This window comes from Scyliorhinus canicula, chromosome 1 (assembly GCF_902713615.1).
Source record: "Scyliorhinus canicula chromosome 1, sScyCan1.1, whole genome shotgun sequence".
In the NCBI taxonomy this organism is placed as follows: Eukaryota; Metazoa; Chordata; class Chondrichthyes; order Carcharhiniformes; family Scyliorhinidae; genus Scyliorhinus; species Scyliorhinus canicula.
This window is the reverse complement of record NC_052146.1, coordinates 228,316,248-228,333,364: the sequence shown is the minus strand read 5'-3', so window position 1 is coordinate 228,333,364 and position 17,117 is coordinate 228,316,248. Positions and strand designations below refer to the sequence as shown.

Below are 17,117 nucleotides of genomic sequence, written 5' to 3'. Positions count from 1 at the left end.
TGCTCCTTAAAAGACTCCCACATGCCAAATGTGGATTTACCTTCAACCAGCCTCTCCCAAACAACAGCCACCAAATCCTGCCTAATCTGGTTGTAGATTAGGTCTTCCCCCAATTTAGCACCTTAATCCTAGGACAACACTCGTTCTTTCCCATGAGTATCTGAAAGCTTATGGAATTGTGGTCACTGTTCGCCACATGTTCCCCCATTGCAACACTGATGACCTGGCTGGGTGTATTCCCTAGTACTAGGTCCAGTATAGTCCCCTCTCTAGTCGGACTGTCCACATATTGTTTCAAAAACCTTCCTGGACACACTTAACAAATTCCTCACCATCCAGACCCCTAGCCCTAAGGGATTTCCAGTCAATATGAGAAAAATTAAAGTCTCCCATGACACCAACCCTATTATTTCTACATCTATCCAGAATCTGCTTACATATTTTTTCTTCAACTGCCCGTGGGCTGTTGGGAGGCCTGTATTACACCCCCATCACAGTGACTGCCCACTTCCTGTTTCTGAGTTCTACCCACAGTTCCTCGTTACTTGATTCTTCCATGGTGTCCTCCCTCTGTACAGCTGTAATATGTTCTCTAACCAGTATTGCAACTTCCCCACCTTTTTTACCCCCCACACCGTCTCGCCTAAAAACACCGATATCCTGGAATATTTAGTTGCCAGTCCTGTCCCTTTGTTAACCAAGTCTCCATTACCACAACCACATCCACGTTCTACGCATGAACCAAGGCTCTAAGTTTATCTGTTTTACCTGTTATACTCAGTGCATTGAAGCAGATACACTCCAGACCCACTGCATTTGACTCCCCCAGCCTACCCTTCCTCTTAGCCAGCCTGGCCCTGGTACCATGCTCATCCCCAGTCTCTGCACTTGCTGGCTTACTGTCCTTATTCCACCCCCCCTGCCACATTAGTTTAACCCTTGTTCTTGTTCCTGCTGTCACCATGGATGACCTGTCATAAACAGCGTTCTAGCTACCCCCCTCCCTTCAAACCAAGATTTCTCTCCTGGGCCTTTGTCCCCATCTTCCTGTGCTCCTATGGCCCTTCCCCCCCTCCCCCAAACCTCTCTCCCCCTGTCTACCCCCTTCGTCGAGTTTTCTCCCCAACGTCTGCCCCCCGACACTCCCTCCCCATCGGGAGCTGTGCTCTGGTCTCCCCTTTCCCCATACTTGTGCTAGCTTGCTTGCTAATGTGGTGGTGCCCTCCCTCTCCCCCCCGCCCCCGGTGAGCAATCTTTACCTCCCCCTGCCCATTGTGTTCATCCCCCCCCCCCATCCCCATTTCTGTGCCTTACGCTCTCTCTTCCTTTCCTTCCTGGGATGTACAACAGATTGAAAGCAATTCAGCTTTCTCCCATGCAATTATCTTTTCAACTCTGTCCATGTTTGGTGCGGTAAAATAATGCTCTTTGCCGTGGAAGGTTACCATAGCTTGGACGGGTAGTATCCCAACCTTTGGCTCATTGAATTCGACCTGGCGTTTGGCCAGGTCCACCCTAATGTCCTGGTACAGACAGATTGAGTGTCCCTCCCATTTACAGGACCTTGCCCAGTTCAGGATATGCTCTCCATCTTCGATCCGATGCAACTTGGCAATGATGGCTGCACTCCTGTTTTGGCCTTGCCTGGAGTGACTGGTGGACCCTGTCGACTTCAGAGGGTTTGAGTAAGACCCCCCCTCTGCCCGACCAGCTTGCCCAGCATCACGGCGACGTGGGGTGCCTGCCCTCAATACCCTCTGGCAGGCCCACAATGAAGAGGTTCTGGCAGCGTGACTGTTTCTCCTGATCCTCTTCCTGCCTCAAGGGTTCTTGGATCACCACCGACCTTGCCACCTCTGTTTCCAATGAGGCGATCCTGTTGCCTTGTTCAGATGCTGCTTTTTTGAGCTCCTTTATCATCGCTTTCTGCGCCTCCAACCGCTGTTCTGTCTTTTCCAGCGTCTCCTTGAAGGAGGCCAGAGCATCCGCGATCATCGTCTTCACCATCGCCATCATCTCTAACTTAATTGCTTTCCTGTGTTGGGGAGCTGCACCGTTAGGATCTCCAACCACTGGCTTATTGGCGAGTAGTCTGACGTGTGTTTCGGTCACCTGGCCGATCGGCTCCAATTTGCTCTGCGTGCTCGCCGCTTCAATTTTGCTCTCCCGACCTTTACTAATTCGGATGTCCATTTGGTTTGTTGGGTTGTTTCTGGGCATCTCTCTGTGTCTGCAATCATCTCGGAGGAGGTTGTGGGCTAAATTGCCAATTTCCAGGGTTCAGGAGGAGAGTCACCTTACCTGAGACTTTAGCACATCCCTGCCACCGGAAGGCCCCCAACTTTTCCCAGTTCTAATGAAAGGTTGGAGACATAAAAATTCAATTCTGCATCTCTCTACACAAATACTGTCAGATTTGTTGAACTTTCTGGAGGTTATTCAATGGCCCCACCTTCTCAACCTTGCCTGAGGTATGGTGATCCTCTGGTTAAATCACCATCAGTTAACTCTCCCCTCAAAGGGGAAAGTAGCATATGGTCATCTGGGACTATGACGACTTTACTTATTTACTTACTATTTCAGATTTCCAGATGTTGCAATATTTTGAACAAGAACAAAGAACAATACAGCACAGGAACAGGCCCTTCGGCCCTCCATGTCTGTACCAGTCATGATAGCACTCTTGGCCAAAACTCTCAGCACTTCCTAGTGCCGTATCCTTCCATACCCATCCTATCCATTTATTTGTTGAGATGTCTTTTGAACGGCGTTAATGTATCTGCTTACATAACCTCCCCTGGCAGTGCATTCCAGGCACTCACCACCCTCTGTGTAAAAAAGCCTGCCTCGCACATCTCCTCTAAACTTTGCCCCATGGACCTTAAACCTACGCCCCGTAGTGACTGACCCCTCCACCCTGGGAAAGAGTGCCTGTCCATCCACTCTATCCATGCCTCTCATAATCTTGTAGCTCTCTATCAGGTCACCCCTCAACCTCCACTGTTCTAATGAAAATAGTCCGAGTCTATTCAGCCTCTCCGCATAGCTAGCACCCTCCATACCAGGCAACATCCTGGTAAACCTCCTCTGCACCCTCTCCAAAGCCTCCACATCCTTCTGGTAGTATGGCGACCAGAATTGTGCACAATATTCCAAGTGCGGCCATACCAACGTTCTATACAACTGTTGCATGACTTGCCAGTTTTGAAACTTGATGCCCTGTCCAATGAAGGTAAACATTCCATATGCTTTCTTGACTAACTTGTCTACTTGTGTTGCCACCTACAAAGATCTGTGGGCCTGTATGCCCAGATCTCTCTGACTTTCTATATTCCCAAGAGTTTTGCTATTTATTGTTTATTTTCCCTCTATGTTAGACCGACAAAAATGCATTACCTCATATTTCTGGATTAAATTCCATTTGCCATTTCTCTGCGTAAGTCTCCAACCTATATATGTCCTGCCGTATCTTCTGACAAACCTCAACACTATCTGTCACTCCACCAACCTTGGTGTCATCTGTGAACTTACTACAACCGACTACATTTTCCTCCAAATCATTTATGTATACTACAAACAACAGAGGCCCCAGCACAGATCCCTGTGGAACACCACTAGTCACAACCTTCCATTCAAATAAACACACTTCTACTGCTACCCTTTGCCTTCTGTGACCAAGCCAGTTCTGTATCCAGCTTGACACCTCATCTCTGATCCTGTGTGATTTCACCTTTTGTACCAGTCTGCCATGAGGCACCTTGTCAAAGGCTTTAATGAAGTCCATACAAACAACATTCATTGCCCTCCCCTCATCAATCATCTTTGTCACCTCCTCAAAAAACTCGACCAAGTTAGTGAGGCACGACCTCCCCTTCATAAAACCATGCTGTCTATCGCTTATGAGTCCATTTGTTTACAAATGGGTTTAAATCCTGTCCCTGAGAATTCGTTCCAATAATTTACCTACTACCGCCGTGTAGTTTCCTGGATTATCCCTGCTACCTTTTTTAACAGTGGTACCACATTGGCTATTCTCCAGTCCTGTGGAAACTCACCAGTCGCCAATGAGGATACAAAGATGTCAGTCAAGGCTTCAGCAATTTCCTCCCTTGCTTCCCTCAGTATTCTGGGGTAGATCCCCACCTGGCCCAGGAGGCGTATCAATCTTAAAGCCTTTTAAAACACCCAGGGCGAGATTCTCCGCACTCCCGACGGTGCGGAGAATAGCGTGGCTCGTAAAATTTTACGGCCACGCTGTTCCGACGCCCTCCCGCTATTCTCCCCCCCCCCCCCACGCCCAACTCCCGACACGAATCGCTGCCGCCGTTTTTTTTACGGCCGGCAGCGATTCACAGCTGATAGATGGGCCGAGTTCCCAGCCCTTTACGGCTGTTTTTACGAACGGCAAACACACCTGGTCTGGCTGTTCGTAAAAACGGCCGTAAACACTCGCATTTTATAACCATGGCACCGATTGGCACGGCAGTACCACGGCCGTGCCAAGGGTGCCATGGGCCCGCGATCGGTGGGCACCGATCGCGGGCAGCGGGCCCGATGCCCGCGCACTATTTGTCCTTCCGCCGCCCCGCAGTATCCATTCGCGGGGCGGCTGAGGGGCATCCCGGCCCGCGCATGCACGGGTTTCGCGCAAATACGCGATGACGTCATCCGTGCATGCGCGGGTTGGAGTCTTCCAATCCGCGCATGCGCGGCTGACGTCATATGACACGTCAGCCGGCGCTAACTCGGGCAAGCGGGCTTAACAAAATTCGTTAAGCCCGTGATGCCGGAGCTTACGGCGTCGGGCTGCTAGCCCCGACCGGGGACCAGAATCGGTTCCCGGTCGGGAAGGGGGGGGGGGGGGCTGGCGTCAAACCCGCCCGTATTTGACGCCAGCCTTACGATTTCTCCCCATATAGGAGAATCTCGCCCCCAATACCTCCTCCTTTTTGATGTCAACATGGCCCAAACTGTCGACACAACCTACCCAAGAATCATCTTCCACAAAGTCCTTTTCTTTGGTGAACACTGATGCAAAGCACTCATTTAGTACCTTACCCATTTCCTCTGGCTCAACACACAGATTCCCCCCACTGTCCTTAAGTGGTACAATCCTTTCCCTGGCCACCCTCTTGCTTTTCACATATGAATAAAAAGATTTAGGATTCCCCACAATCTTACTTGCCAAGGACTATTCATGACCCCTCCTAATTTCCCGCTTAACTACCTTCCTACTTTCTTTATACTCCTCAAGGGTTTCGACTGTCCCCACCCTTCTAGACCGTACAAAAGCCTCCTTTTTCTTTTTGACGCATTTCACAATACCCTTCATTATCCAAGGCTCCCTAAACTTCCCATACTTATCCTTTGTTCTCTCAGGAACGTGACTTTCCTGAATCCTGATCAACTGTCGCTTGAAAGACTCCCACATGTCTGATGTTGATTTACCCTCCAACAGCCGCACCCAATCGAAATTCTTTAATTCCTGTCTAATGTTAGCGTAATTTACCTTTCCCCAGTTTAGTACCTTCACCCGAGGAGTTACCTTCATCTATACCAAAAGTACCCTTAAACTTATGGGATTGTGGTCACTACTCAAAATGTTCCCCTACTGAAACCTTAACCACCTGTCCAGGCTCATTCCCCAATACAAGGTCCAGTACTGCCCCTTTCCTATTTGGACTATCTACATATTGCATCAAGAAGCTTCCTGATACACCTTATGAACTCTGCCCCATCCAAATCTCTAGCACTGAGAGTCCCTGTCAATATACCGGAAATTAAAATCCCCCACCGCAACAACCCTGCTACTTTTGCACCTAACCACAATCTCTCTACCTATCTGCTCCTCTATCTCTCACTGGCAGTTTTGTGCCCCTTCCTGTTCCTGAGCTCTACCCACATTGCTTTATTGTATGAACCCTCCGAGGTGTCTCCCCCATCCCTTTTATATCCCCTCTAGCTCTCCTGAAGTATCTAAGTCCTCCAACGTTCAGCTGCCAATCCTGCCATTCCTTTAACCATGTTTCTGTGACAGCCACAACATCATAGTTCCAAGTACTTATCAGTGTTCTAAGTTCTTCTGCCTTACCTGCTATACTTCTGGCTTTTGAAACAAATGCACTTCAGACCCCTGCGTTTGAGCAGACAATATGATGTTGTTCTCTTATTTCTGTTCTCCATTTCCCTTTCAGTTATTACACCTTCTAAGCTCACGCTCTGGTTCTCACCCACTGCCATACTAGCTTAAATCCTCCCGAGTGACTCTAGCAAGTCTCCCAGCCAGGATAATGTTGCCCCTATAGTTTAGATGTAACCCATCCTTCTTGTACAGGTCCCATCTGCCCTGGAAGAGATCCCAATGGTCCAGAAATCTGAAACCCTCCCTCATACACCATCAGTTTAGCCACATATTTAGCTGCACTATCCTCCTATTTCTAGCCTCACTGGCACGTGGCACAGGGAGTAATCCTGAGATTACAGAACCTCCTTTTTAGCTTACTTGCCTAACTCCCTGAACTCCTTCTGCAGGACCTCAACACTCTTCCTGCCTATGTCATTAGTACCTATGTGTACTACGAATTCTGGCTGTTCACCCTCCACCTTCAGGATGTCCTGTGTTCATTCAGAGACACCCTTGACCCTGGCACCAGGGAGGCAATACACCATCCTGGAGTCTCTTTCACTTCCACAGCGGCGCCCCTTACTATAGAGTCCCCTATAACTATCGCTCACCTGCACTTTGCCCTCCCCTGCTGAGCAACAGAGCCAGCTGTGGTCCCACTGTTCTCGTTGTTGTTGTTTTCCCCTGATAGGTACTTATAATGGAGAGTTCAAACTGGCTCATACATTTTTATAATTTCGATAATTTTCTTGGTATGTAGCCAACATAATAATTAAATAAATTAAAACTACAGTTTAAATGCAGAAAACATTTACCTGTGTGTTTGATTGTTGATATCCAATGCTTCTGCTTCTTGCAGGTCAGATAACTGTTTCCTATTTCCAAAATATAGTGCAAGATCAGTGGCAATGATGGCTTTCCGAATGATCTCTAGTAACTGTTCATAATCAGTAGCGTTCAGGTTGGAGAAAATATTATGCCCTTCCAGCTGGTGGAAAGAAAAATTCAATAAACAGTACAGAAGCTAATTTTAATCTTCACCACTTTACTAAAATGTATTTACATTTACTCTGTCATTTATGTCTCCCCTCTGATGTTTGCTTTGGCTCAAAAGTCCCTGGAAGGAATGATTGACTTAAATGCAGGCAGAACCTGGTGCCAGGGTCTGCGCTGTCACTGAGGCCCTATATGCCCGGTCGACACAATATATCCAGTTCAATGTGCACCAAGACCACGAGGATCCTGGGCAGCACAATCCGCCGTCATCTCTGGGACGCCCCAGGCCGAGAGCTGATTGACAGGATGCTTGTTGCCCACCAAGCATCGGCCCATGAAAGGCCGGTCTTCACAAACCGAAAGGGGTTCCACTTGATGAATTTACAGCTGGTGCGTGACCATGAGCTATGTATCATGCACGTCTGTACCCGATACCCAGGCAGTGTGCACAAGGCCTTCATCCTGGTGTGCTCAACGGTTCCTGACACCTTTGAGGTGCCCTCTGGGTAAGGGGTTGGGTCTTGGGCGACAGGTGTTATCTGCTGCGGTCGTGGCTGCTGACGCCTATCAGGAGGCCACAGATCGACGCAAAGAACCGCTACAACAACGCATGCAGCGACCAGGGGCGTGATTGAGTGGTACTTTGGCATCCTGAAGATGCGGTTCAGGTGTCTGAGTCGAGGGGCCCTCCAGTATAGCACCAGGAGAGTCTCACACATCGTGGCGGCCTGTTTATTCCTCCACAACATCCCGTAGCAGAGGGGCAACGTGCCAGAGAGGGATGAACGTCAGGCCTTTGCCGATGAGGAGGTTGCAGGGGAGGGTGAGAATGGGGACATGGGGCCCGAGCAGGCATATGAGGCCACACAACGTGGGCCAGCTTGCACGGGACACCATAATCGCCTCCATGTTCACCAACTGGGGGGCCTGGCCAGTGGCACGGACACCCCGTCCTCCTCCACACCTCCCAGCACAGTCTGAGGGCACTACCACCACCCTCCTCCACCTGGCTGCCGATTCTCATATTGAAAACCTCTCCTTGAACTTCACTTACCTGGATCACATAAAAGGTGAACCTGCTTGGGCATGTGGAAATGGTCAATATTTCCTATTTTTTACCCTTTGTGATTGCACAAGCTTAATGGGCGGCATGGTAGCACAGTGGTTAGCACTGTTGCTTCACAACTCCAGGATCACAGGTTTGATTCCTGGCTTGGGACACTGGGAGCTTCGGTTCCCTCTCACAGTCCAAAGATTTGCAGGTGGGGTTACTGGGTTATGGCTTCCAATTTCCACCCTTCCCTTTCCTGCACATGGCCCAACTCTTCCCTTCCTCAACTTTTGTCTTCATTTCTGGGGATAGGATATTGATAAAGACCCACGTTTAGCTCAGTAACAGCACTTCCTCCTACCACTCTTCCTGTAAAGACTCTGGACCATTTGTCACAAGTTGATACAATTCTCAAGGCAACTGAGACCAAATCAATAGCTTGCATCCATCTTACTGTAAAAAAAGAGAATATGCATTTATAGTGCATCTTTCATGTCATCCCAACAGCTTCTTAATTTTTTTTGGCACTTTTCTTGTTGTTCCTCTGTAGGTAAATACAGCAACAAATGTAAACACCCCAAAGGTTGCACAAACTGCATAGAGTTAAATTTGTTTTTGGTAACGTTGGCCGGGGCACAGTGCCAAATATTACCGTGAGGCCTTTTACATCCATTGATCATAAAGGACCTCAATTTAAAGTCTCAGCCAGACGGTAGCAGGCATGATTTAACAGGAAAATATTCAAGTGGGATCTTGGACACATTTGGCAGGGTGTTTCTCGGCGGCCATGTTGGCGATAGCGTGGCCTGTATTTAATGGCACTTAGAGCCAGGAATGAGCTCCCTCGAGCTTTTTGCCATTACTGGCTGTCTCGCTGTCTGATTCGCCAGACTCGCGCCTCAGTGTCTCGCTGCTAACAAAAGGGGGTTGCTTTTAAATTCTCCCTCACCACTTACTCCCAGTCAACACGCAAGTATGACAGTGGGTCTTTTACATCCTCCAGTCTTTCTTCCATCCTAAAATCTTAAGACTTTTAAAATTGAAAGTCGACATTGCTTATTAATCCCTCTGATTCACAATGTATTTTCTTTCTCGCTTTTCAACATTGGTTTATTCTACTCGATTGATCTTGGCCCTTTAAGTGAGTGCTAATAATGCTAATAACGTAATTAGGTCAAAATCCTGGAGCTTGCTTTCTAACACTTCTGTGGATGTACTTTTTAAAAAAATATATTTTATTCAAGGCATTTTCATATATACAACCAAAATAGAGGAACAATCAAACAATATTATAAACAACCAACACCCACTCCCCCGTGCTCCCCTAACACAGCCACCCTCTCCCATTCTGCCTTCCCCATTTTAACCCCCTTACCCCACAGTCCCCCCGCCCTTTGCTGACCCCTCAAACCTCTTTAAAGAAATCAATAAACAGCTTTCACCTCTGACCCCTCAACTGACCTCCTCAAGACGAACTTGATCTTCTCCAATCTCAGGAATTCCATCAGATTGCTCACCCACATCCCTGCTTTGGTGGCTGAGAGTCCCTCCACCCGAGCAAGGTCCGTCAGGGAGGCAAATGCCAAAACATCCTCACCGTGACATTGGCTGAAAGCTTTGTTTTTACGATCATGATAATTTCTTGGGACTCACCTTGTGTTTTGTCAGCACCTGAGGCATGATTCGATGTTTGAACGGCTGTCCAACTAATGGCTAGGATATGCACTTCGCTTCCCAATTAAGGATGGCGGGTGCAGCAGGGCAGTTGGCATTGCCGAACTTGCTTCATTATTATTGGGCGGCAAATGTGGAAAAGGAGCGATGGTGGTGGGAAGGAGAAGGGATAGAGAGGGTTAGGATGGAGGAGGAATCTTGTAAGGGGTCTAGTTTGAGGGCTATGGTGACGGCAACGTTGCCAATGGCCCCGAGTAGGTATTCAAGGAGCCCGGTGGTGCAGTCCATATTTAAGATATGGAAACAGTTGAGGAGACATTTTAGGGTGGAAGGGATGTCGGTGCTAACGCCGCTGTGCGAGAATCATGTGTTTGAGCCGGAGGGTGGGGGGATGGATAGTGTATACAGGAGGTGGAGGGAAGTGAGGTTGGTCAAGGTGAGGGATCTATATTTGGAAGAAGGGTTCGCCAGTCTGGAGGAGCTAAGGGAGAGGGTAGAGCTGCCGAGGGGGAGTGAGTTCAGGTATCTGCAGGTTAGAGACTTTGCGCAAAAGGTCTAGAGGGGGTTCCCTACGTTGATGGGTTACACCCTGCTGGAGCGACTGCTGCTTCCAGGTGAGGAAGGGGAGGGAATAATTGGGGGTATACAAGTGGCTGGGGGAGCAGGGAAGCGAGAGGTTGGTGAAGATCATGGAGAAATGGGAAGAGGAGTTGGGAGAGGAGATCAATTGGGAAGCATAGAGTGAGGCACTGCGTCGGATAAATGGGACCTCCTCTTCTGCAAGGATGAGCCTGATACAGTTTAAGGTGGTGCACAGGGTGCATGGGACTCGGGCTAGAATGAGTGGGTTCTTTCAGGGGCTAGCAGCTGAGTGTGAGAAGTGTGGGCGGGGGCCAGCGTATCACGCGCAGATGTTTTGGGGTTGCGAAAAATTGGGAATATTCTGGGCGGGGGTGTTCGCAGTCTTAGCCAGGATAGTGGAGGAGGAGGTGTCCAGAACCCTTTTGTGGTGCTATTTGGGGTTTCAGAGAAGCCGGAGCTCATGGAGAGGAGGAAGGCCGATGTCTTGGCCTTCGCCTCTCTGATTGCATGGCGGCGAATTTTGATGGAGTGGCGTTTGCCATTGCCACCGGGGGTAGCGGCTTGGTTGGCTGACCTGTACGACTTCCTGCGATTAGAGAAGATAAAGTATGAGTTAAGGGGCTCGTCGGGGGTGGGTTTGAGGAAAGATGGGGGATGTTTGTGACCGTGTTTGAGGGCCTGTTCATCGCGGGGGAGAGGGGGGTGAAAAAGAGGAAAAATCTGTACAGACTGTATAGTTGATTGTTGGGAAGTATGTTTTCTGGGGTGTTCATTCGTATGTTTTGATACATGTTTGTAATAAAATTCATTTTTCAAAAAAGGATGGCAGGTGGGTTCTTGAGGCTGGAGGGCCAATATCACATAGCCAACAGCTGCCAGACCACTACTTTGGTGACTACAGCTACCCATACCTACTTGATGCAGTGTTATGGGCAGCACGGTGCACAAGTAGATAGCACTGTGGCTTCATAGCGCCAGGGTCCCAGGTTCAATTCCCCGCTGGGTCACTGTCTGTGTGGAGTCTGCACGTTCTCCCCGTGTCTGCGTGGGTTTCCTCCGGGTGCTCCAGTTTCCTCCCACAGTCCACAGGTTAGGTGGGTTGGCCATGATAAATTACCCTTAGTGTCCAAAAAGGTTAGGAGGGGTTATTGGGTTCCGGGGATAGGGTGGAAGTGAGGGCTTAAGTGCGTCGGTAAGGGCTGAATGGCCTCCTTCTGCACTGTATGTTCAATGTTCTATGTAAAACTAGATCTTCTATGTCCAGAGCTGTTCGAGATGATCCTCCAAGGCCATTTGTCATCTTCAGAACTGAAAGTCATCAGCTTTCCCAACAGCCATGTTCTAGCCACTAGTGTAGTGCTGCATAGGAGTATAAGGACAGGGAAAGGCAGGTGGAAGACAGACTCTAATGCAAAAATGATTAGTTGATGTTTGTATGCATAGTTTGCTTTATAAATTGAATATAGAAGGTTTATTTTGGAGTGGCTTTCGTTTTAGCGTTGTGGTCAAGTAGATGTTTTGACCGTCAGTAATATGAATACGGTAAAGTGTGGAACTGTTGGAGAATTGAGGTTACGTTCACTGATATTGCAATCGGAATTGCTCAGGTATAGCCCATCCAGAAAGCGCCGTCAGAGCTGCCTGCTCCATTCCACTTCCTCCTTTCCTGCTCCTTAGCTTGTCACCATATAGCTGGTGACAAAGGCTATGTTCTAATAATGTTGAGGTTGTTCAGCTTAGAGAAGACCACCATGAATCATGACACCCTCTACCTAGTACGACAGGTAGTCCTTCAGTGTAGTCCAAGACATGAGCGTGTTGTTTCAGAATGCTTGTGGTCTGCCTTATCACATTCCATACGGCAGCATGGCTTTCATTTGATGCATGCTGTCCACCTGTACATGGGTTGCACTTTGGAATCATGAGGCAAGTTGTCAGTGAATAGCTCTTATCACTCAGCAGCTACTCTTTGGTTTGTTGTGGTGAATCCCAGGCATTAACCAGCATGTTTCACTGTCACACATTAACAGGACATTGAAGGACTGGAATCTTTCTAGGTTGGGGTACATCGCAAGAGCTGACAAGCTACATGTATTTAGTCACTGGCACCCTGCGCCGAGAACGCCTGCAAACCTCACAAGACTTAGTGCATGCTTCACCTGTTTGCTTTGCATGCTTCTCTCTGGCTCAAGGGAATTAGATGTGTTCAGTTCTCTTGGAGTATAAGAGTCACTATCACCTCTTTTATCTGGGATTACAAACTGAGCGATGTTACAAATATCCCCTGCTCCAGCCTGGAAGGTGGCTGATGCATCAAGTTCATGGGCACTGTCAGCTTCATAGCTACTGGCAAGCCTGTCCTTGCTGTGCTCTGTTGTGGTTGTGGCTACAGGAGATGCAGATTTCAGTGAGGATGTCCTCAGTGAAGTTTGGACTTCTCACAAACTTCCTTGTTGACTTGCCCATTGAACACCCTGAGTGTCTATGGACCGCGGCTCAGAACACTCTTCGTCATCCTCCCTCTTCTAGCAGGACGTCCTATTTTCTCTTGCTTCTGTTCATTTTCCAAGGGGAATAGCTATTATTATTTTTTTTTTTAAATATAAATTTAGAGTACCCAATTAATTATTTTTTTTAAATTAAGGGGCAATTTAGCATGGCCAATTCACCTACTCTGCATATCTTTCGGGTTGTGGGGGCAAAACCCACGCAAACACGGGGAGACTGTGCAAACTCCACACGAACAGTGACCCAGAGCCGGGATCGAACCTGGGACCTCGGCGCCGTGAGGCAACAGGGCTAACCCACTGCGCCACCGTGCTGCCCTGGGGGGAATAGCTATTAACACTATGCATGGGAACAAGTGGTCTATGCAGAGGCCTTAAAGTCTGTACTAGGCCCTTCAGCACTGGCCATGCTTCCCCTCTGGCCTTTAGTAACTTTTTTTAAAACCCTAGAATTTAAAAAATACACCAAACACTTGCACAATTGTTGCAAAGTGGAAATCAACCAGCAACTAATCTGCAAGTTATGTTAGTTGATTGGCCCGTTAAATAGCACTCGTGGGTGGAGGGCTCCACTTGTCTGCTGAATGTATGCACAAGTATGCATGTTTAAGAGACATCATTAGCTAGAGCTCCAAAATGTCAGCAAATTAGCAGTTAGAACATGATCTGCCTATCCTGTGTACTTATGGTACATGCTCACTTCACGTGGTTACTGCCGATATTAACATGTGGGTGATTTTCCACCCGTCTTTGCCGTGAGAATAAACGGCGATGCGGACACAAAGTTCTGGTAGAGTTGGGAAACGGGATTCTTGCCAGCGAGATTTCATTCCCTCATTTTCCCTGTCCATTGCCGGCAGTGTATCGAGATTCCCGCCCATAAACGGCAGGAACCTCATTAAAATGCACTTTAATAATTAACGGACCTTCCCGCCACATAAAATATTCAAATCACGTTGACCTAATATTATGACGGCAAGGTTAACAACAGCTTCAGAACAACGGGATTCAATCGAGGGGATCTCACCGGGGGCACCATGATAGGTATAGCTTCCAGGGAGGGGGGGCGGGGGGATGAAAGAGAGATATGCCTGGCAGTGCCCTGGCACTTACCCCTGGCACAGGCTGTTACAGAGTGGCGTTTGGGAAGGGCTTGTATATGTTGCTGTTTTTTGCACATGTTTGGAAGAAAGAACATTGAAAACAAATTTAACCCCCCCACCCACACTAAGATCAAGGCACAGCCCTCCACCAGACAGACAGCGGGGCAATCTCGCCCTCACAGGCATCGCCCCTTCCTCACATGCATTGGTGCAACCCCAACGCCCATCAGTGGCACCGCCCTCCCTCATCCCCACTTCACAGGCACCAGACCTCCCTATCTCACAAGCATTTCCCATGCCATATAAAGGAATCCCCCCACAATGGGGCTCCCAAGACAGCCCACCCCGGCTCTGCTAGCTTCCACTCGGGATGGCACTGTCAGGACACTGCCTGGCCCTGTCCCACACCAACCGTGAGCAATATCTCACTGTGCGCCCACTGCGTAGTGACCACGACTGGTTTTCCTTTTTGAAAGCCAGTAGTGATTTGCACCGCGTGACGTCACATCAGGTGGGTGGGTGGATAAGGCATGGGCCAGGTGTTACAGCCTCAAGGCCGGTGGTTATTGTTAAAGTATTTTAAAAATTACATCACCAGCTGGGTGGGGAGGGTTGTTTTCTGGTTTTGCTCACGCGCAAGATTTAGCGGCCATTATGGGATTTACCCCCGTGGCTAACAGGGCCCTAGATCACGGCCCTGGTCTAAAACCTCGGCTGTGTAGTTGGGGAGATACAAGCCAGTTTTCAGTCAGAGCCTGACACTGACAACCTATGGGAAAATCCCACCTATGATGTTCAGTGCAGCTCGCACAAGAAATATGTAAATGTTGACATCATTTTGGAGTCTAAAGAACTTCTGGTGGCAGCATGCAGGAAGACGACAAGTTGGGTGGCTACTGCTCTAGGCTTGATTTTTTAAGAATTTAATCCCCGTTCCCAGGGCAACTTTTCATGAAGTGCAGGAATATATAAGGAAGGAGGGGGATTTCCCAAAAACACTGGTGACGTGTTTTCGAGAGGAAGTGGATGGGGAGATTCAGGGGGGTGGGGGTTCGATGGCAACAATGGGACGGGGTGGGCTGGGCAGGATCCAGAGTTATGATGATGGCAGATAGGAGGAGTTGGGGGGGGGCTGAGATACCCCCAGGTCAGGATAGTTACAAGTTACATGGAACATGAGGGGTTGGGGGGGGGGGGGGGGGGGGGGGGGGGGGAGGAGTAGTGAAGAGGTCGAGGGTGTTTGCACAACTAAAAAGCTTAAAGACCGATGTTGTCATGCTGCAGGAAACTCATCTGAAGCTGAAAAATCAGCTGAGGCTCAGGAAGGGCAGGTTGAGCCAGGTATTTCATTCGGGGTTCGACAGTAGAGCGCGGGGGGGGGTTGCGCTTTTGGTCAGTAAGGAGTGAGGTTCCAGATGGAGAAGGTGGCGGCGGACCAGGAGGGTAGATATGTGATAATAACAGGAACGATGGAGGGGAGGTTGGCGGCGTTGGCAAGTATGCATGGCCCTAACCGGGATGATGCAGGATTTGTGAGGAAGGTGTTTGGGGCAATTCTGGACTTGGATTCGCACGAGCCAATAGTGGGAGGCGATTAGAATTTGGTGCAAGAGCCAAGGATGGAGAGTTCACAGAGCGTTGGCTGGCCCAGTTGGGGGGTAGGGGCGAAGGCGTAACTGGGCTTATGAGGACTTGGGAGGGGTGGCCCCGTACAGGTTCTTGCACCCGAGGGAATGGGAGTAGTCATTTTTCTCCTCAATTCACAAGGTTTATTCGAGGATAGACTTTTTGTGGTAGGGAAGGCGCTGTTGGCTGGGGTTAGGAGATCAGAGAATTAGGCGAAAGCGATCTCGGATCATGCGCCGCATTGGGTCGACAAGCCACATCCAGTCTTGAACAGTAGTAGAAAATAAACAAATTGAGGAAATGGCTCCACAAATATTCAGATGAGGGCTGTTGGGTGGCAAGTAATATTCATGTCACACAAGTGTCGGACAATGACTATACCCAACAAGAGAGAATCTAACCATTGCACCATGACATTCAATGGCATTACCATCGCGGGGGTTACCATTGACCAGGAACTATACTAGACTAGCCATATAAATATTGTGCCTACAAGAACAGTCCAGAGGCTGGGAATTCTGTAATGAGTAACTCACCTCTTCACTCCCAAAACCTGACCACAAGGCACAAGTCGTTGGGGGGGGGATGAAATGCTCTCCAGTTGCCTGGATGAATGCAGCTCCAACAACACTCAAGAAGCTTGACACCATCCAGGACAAAGCAGCCCATTTGATTGGCAAACTACCTTAAACAGTCACTCTCTGAACCAGCCACACCATCACTGTGGCAGCAGTGTGCTCCATCTACAAAATGCACTGCAGAAACTTAAACTCGCAACCACAACTATCTAGGACGAGCACATGAAACTTGAAAGTTCCCCTCCAAGCCAAACAGCATCCTGACTTGGAATTATTTAGCAGTTTCTTCACCGTCACTGTGCCAAAATCTTAGAACTCTCTTCCTAGCAGCATTATGGGTGTACCAGCATCAGATGGACTGCAGTGGTCAAGAAGATGTCTCACAATCACCTTCTCAGGGACAATTAGGGATGAAATAAATTCTGGCCAGGCCCAGCAACACCCATATCCCATGAAATAAAAAAGAAACAAATAAGTCGAGTCATAAAAGCAATGAATTTTTAGAATGTACTTGGAACAATTTTCTAAAACAGTTAGTTTTCGACAGGCCAGTGAATATGCAATATTACACTTAGCAATGAGTAAGGGATCAGAATTAGTTACTGTATGACAGTGAGTGAATAGTGGCTACATGATTGAATTTGATTTTAGGCTTGATGGGAGGAAGGCAGAGTTACAGGTAAGGTTATAATTTTAAGTCAAACTTCGAAGAGATGAGAAATAGACTCACCACAATAAAGTGGGGTCAATTGTTAATAGACAAAATTATAGATAAGCAGTGGAAATTATTCAAATATATATTTAGAATGATGAAAGCACCAGAATTTCCTAAATGGCAAAGGTTCCACTTGTGTTGTTGAATAACCATGAAGAAGA

At 48.4% G+C, this 17,117-nt stretch overlaps 1 protein-coding gene across 7 annotated transcripts in view; it reads right to left on the bottom strand.

Annotated features, from left to right (window-relative positions):
- Positions 1-17,117, bottom strand: part of pde10a (phosphodiesterase 10A) — a 628,597-nt gene that overhangs the window by 54,591 nt on the left and 556,889 nt on the right. For all 7 annotated transcript variants that reach the window (XM_038808728.1, XM_038808759.1, XM_038808768.1 and 4 more), the window contains one exon: positions 6,940-7,112. In XM_038808728.1, coding sequence (XP_038664656.1) covers positions 6,940-7,112 — 173 coding nt within the window. The remainder of the gene's footprint in view (positions 1-6,939; positions 7,113-17,117) is intronic.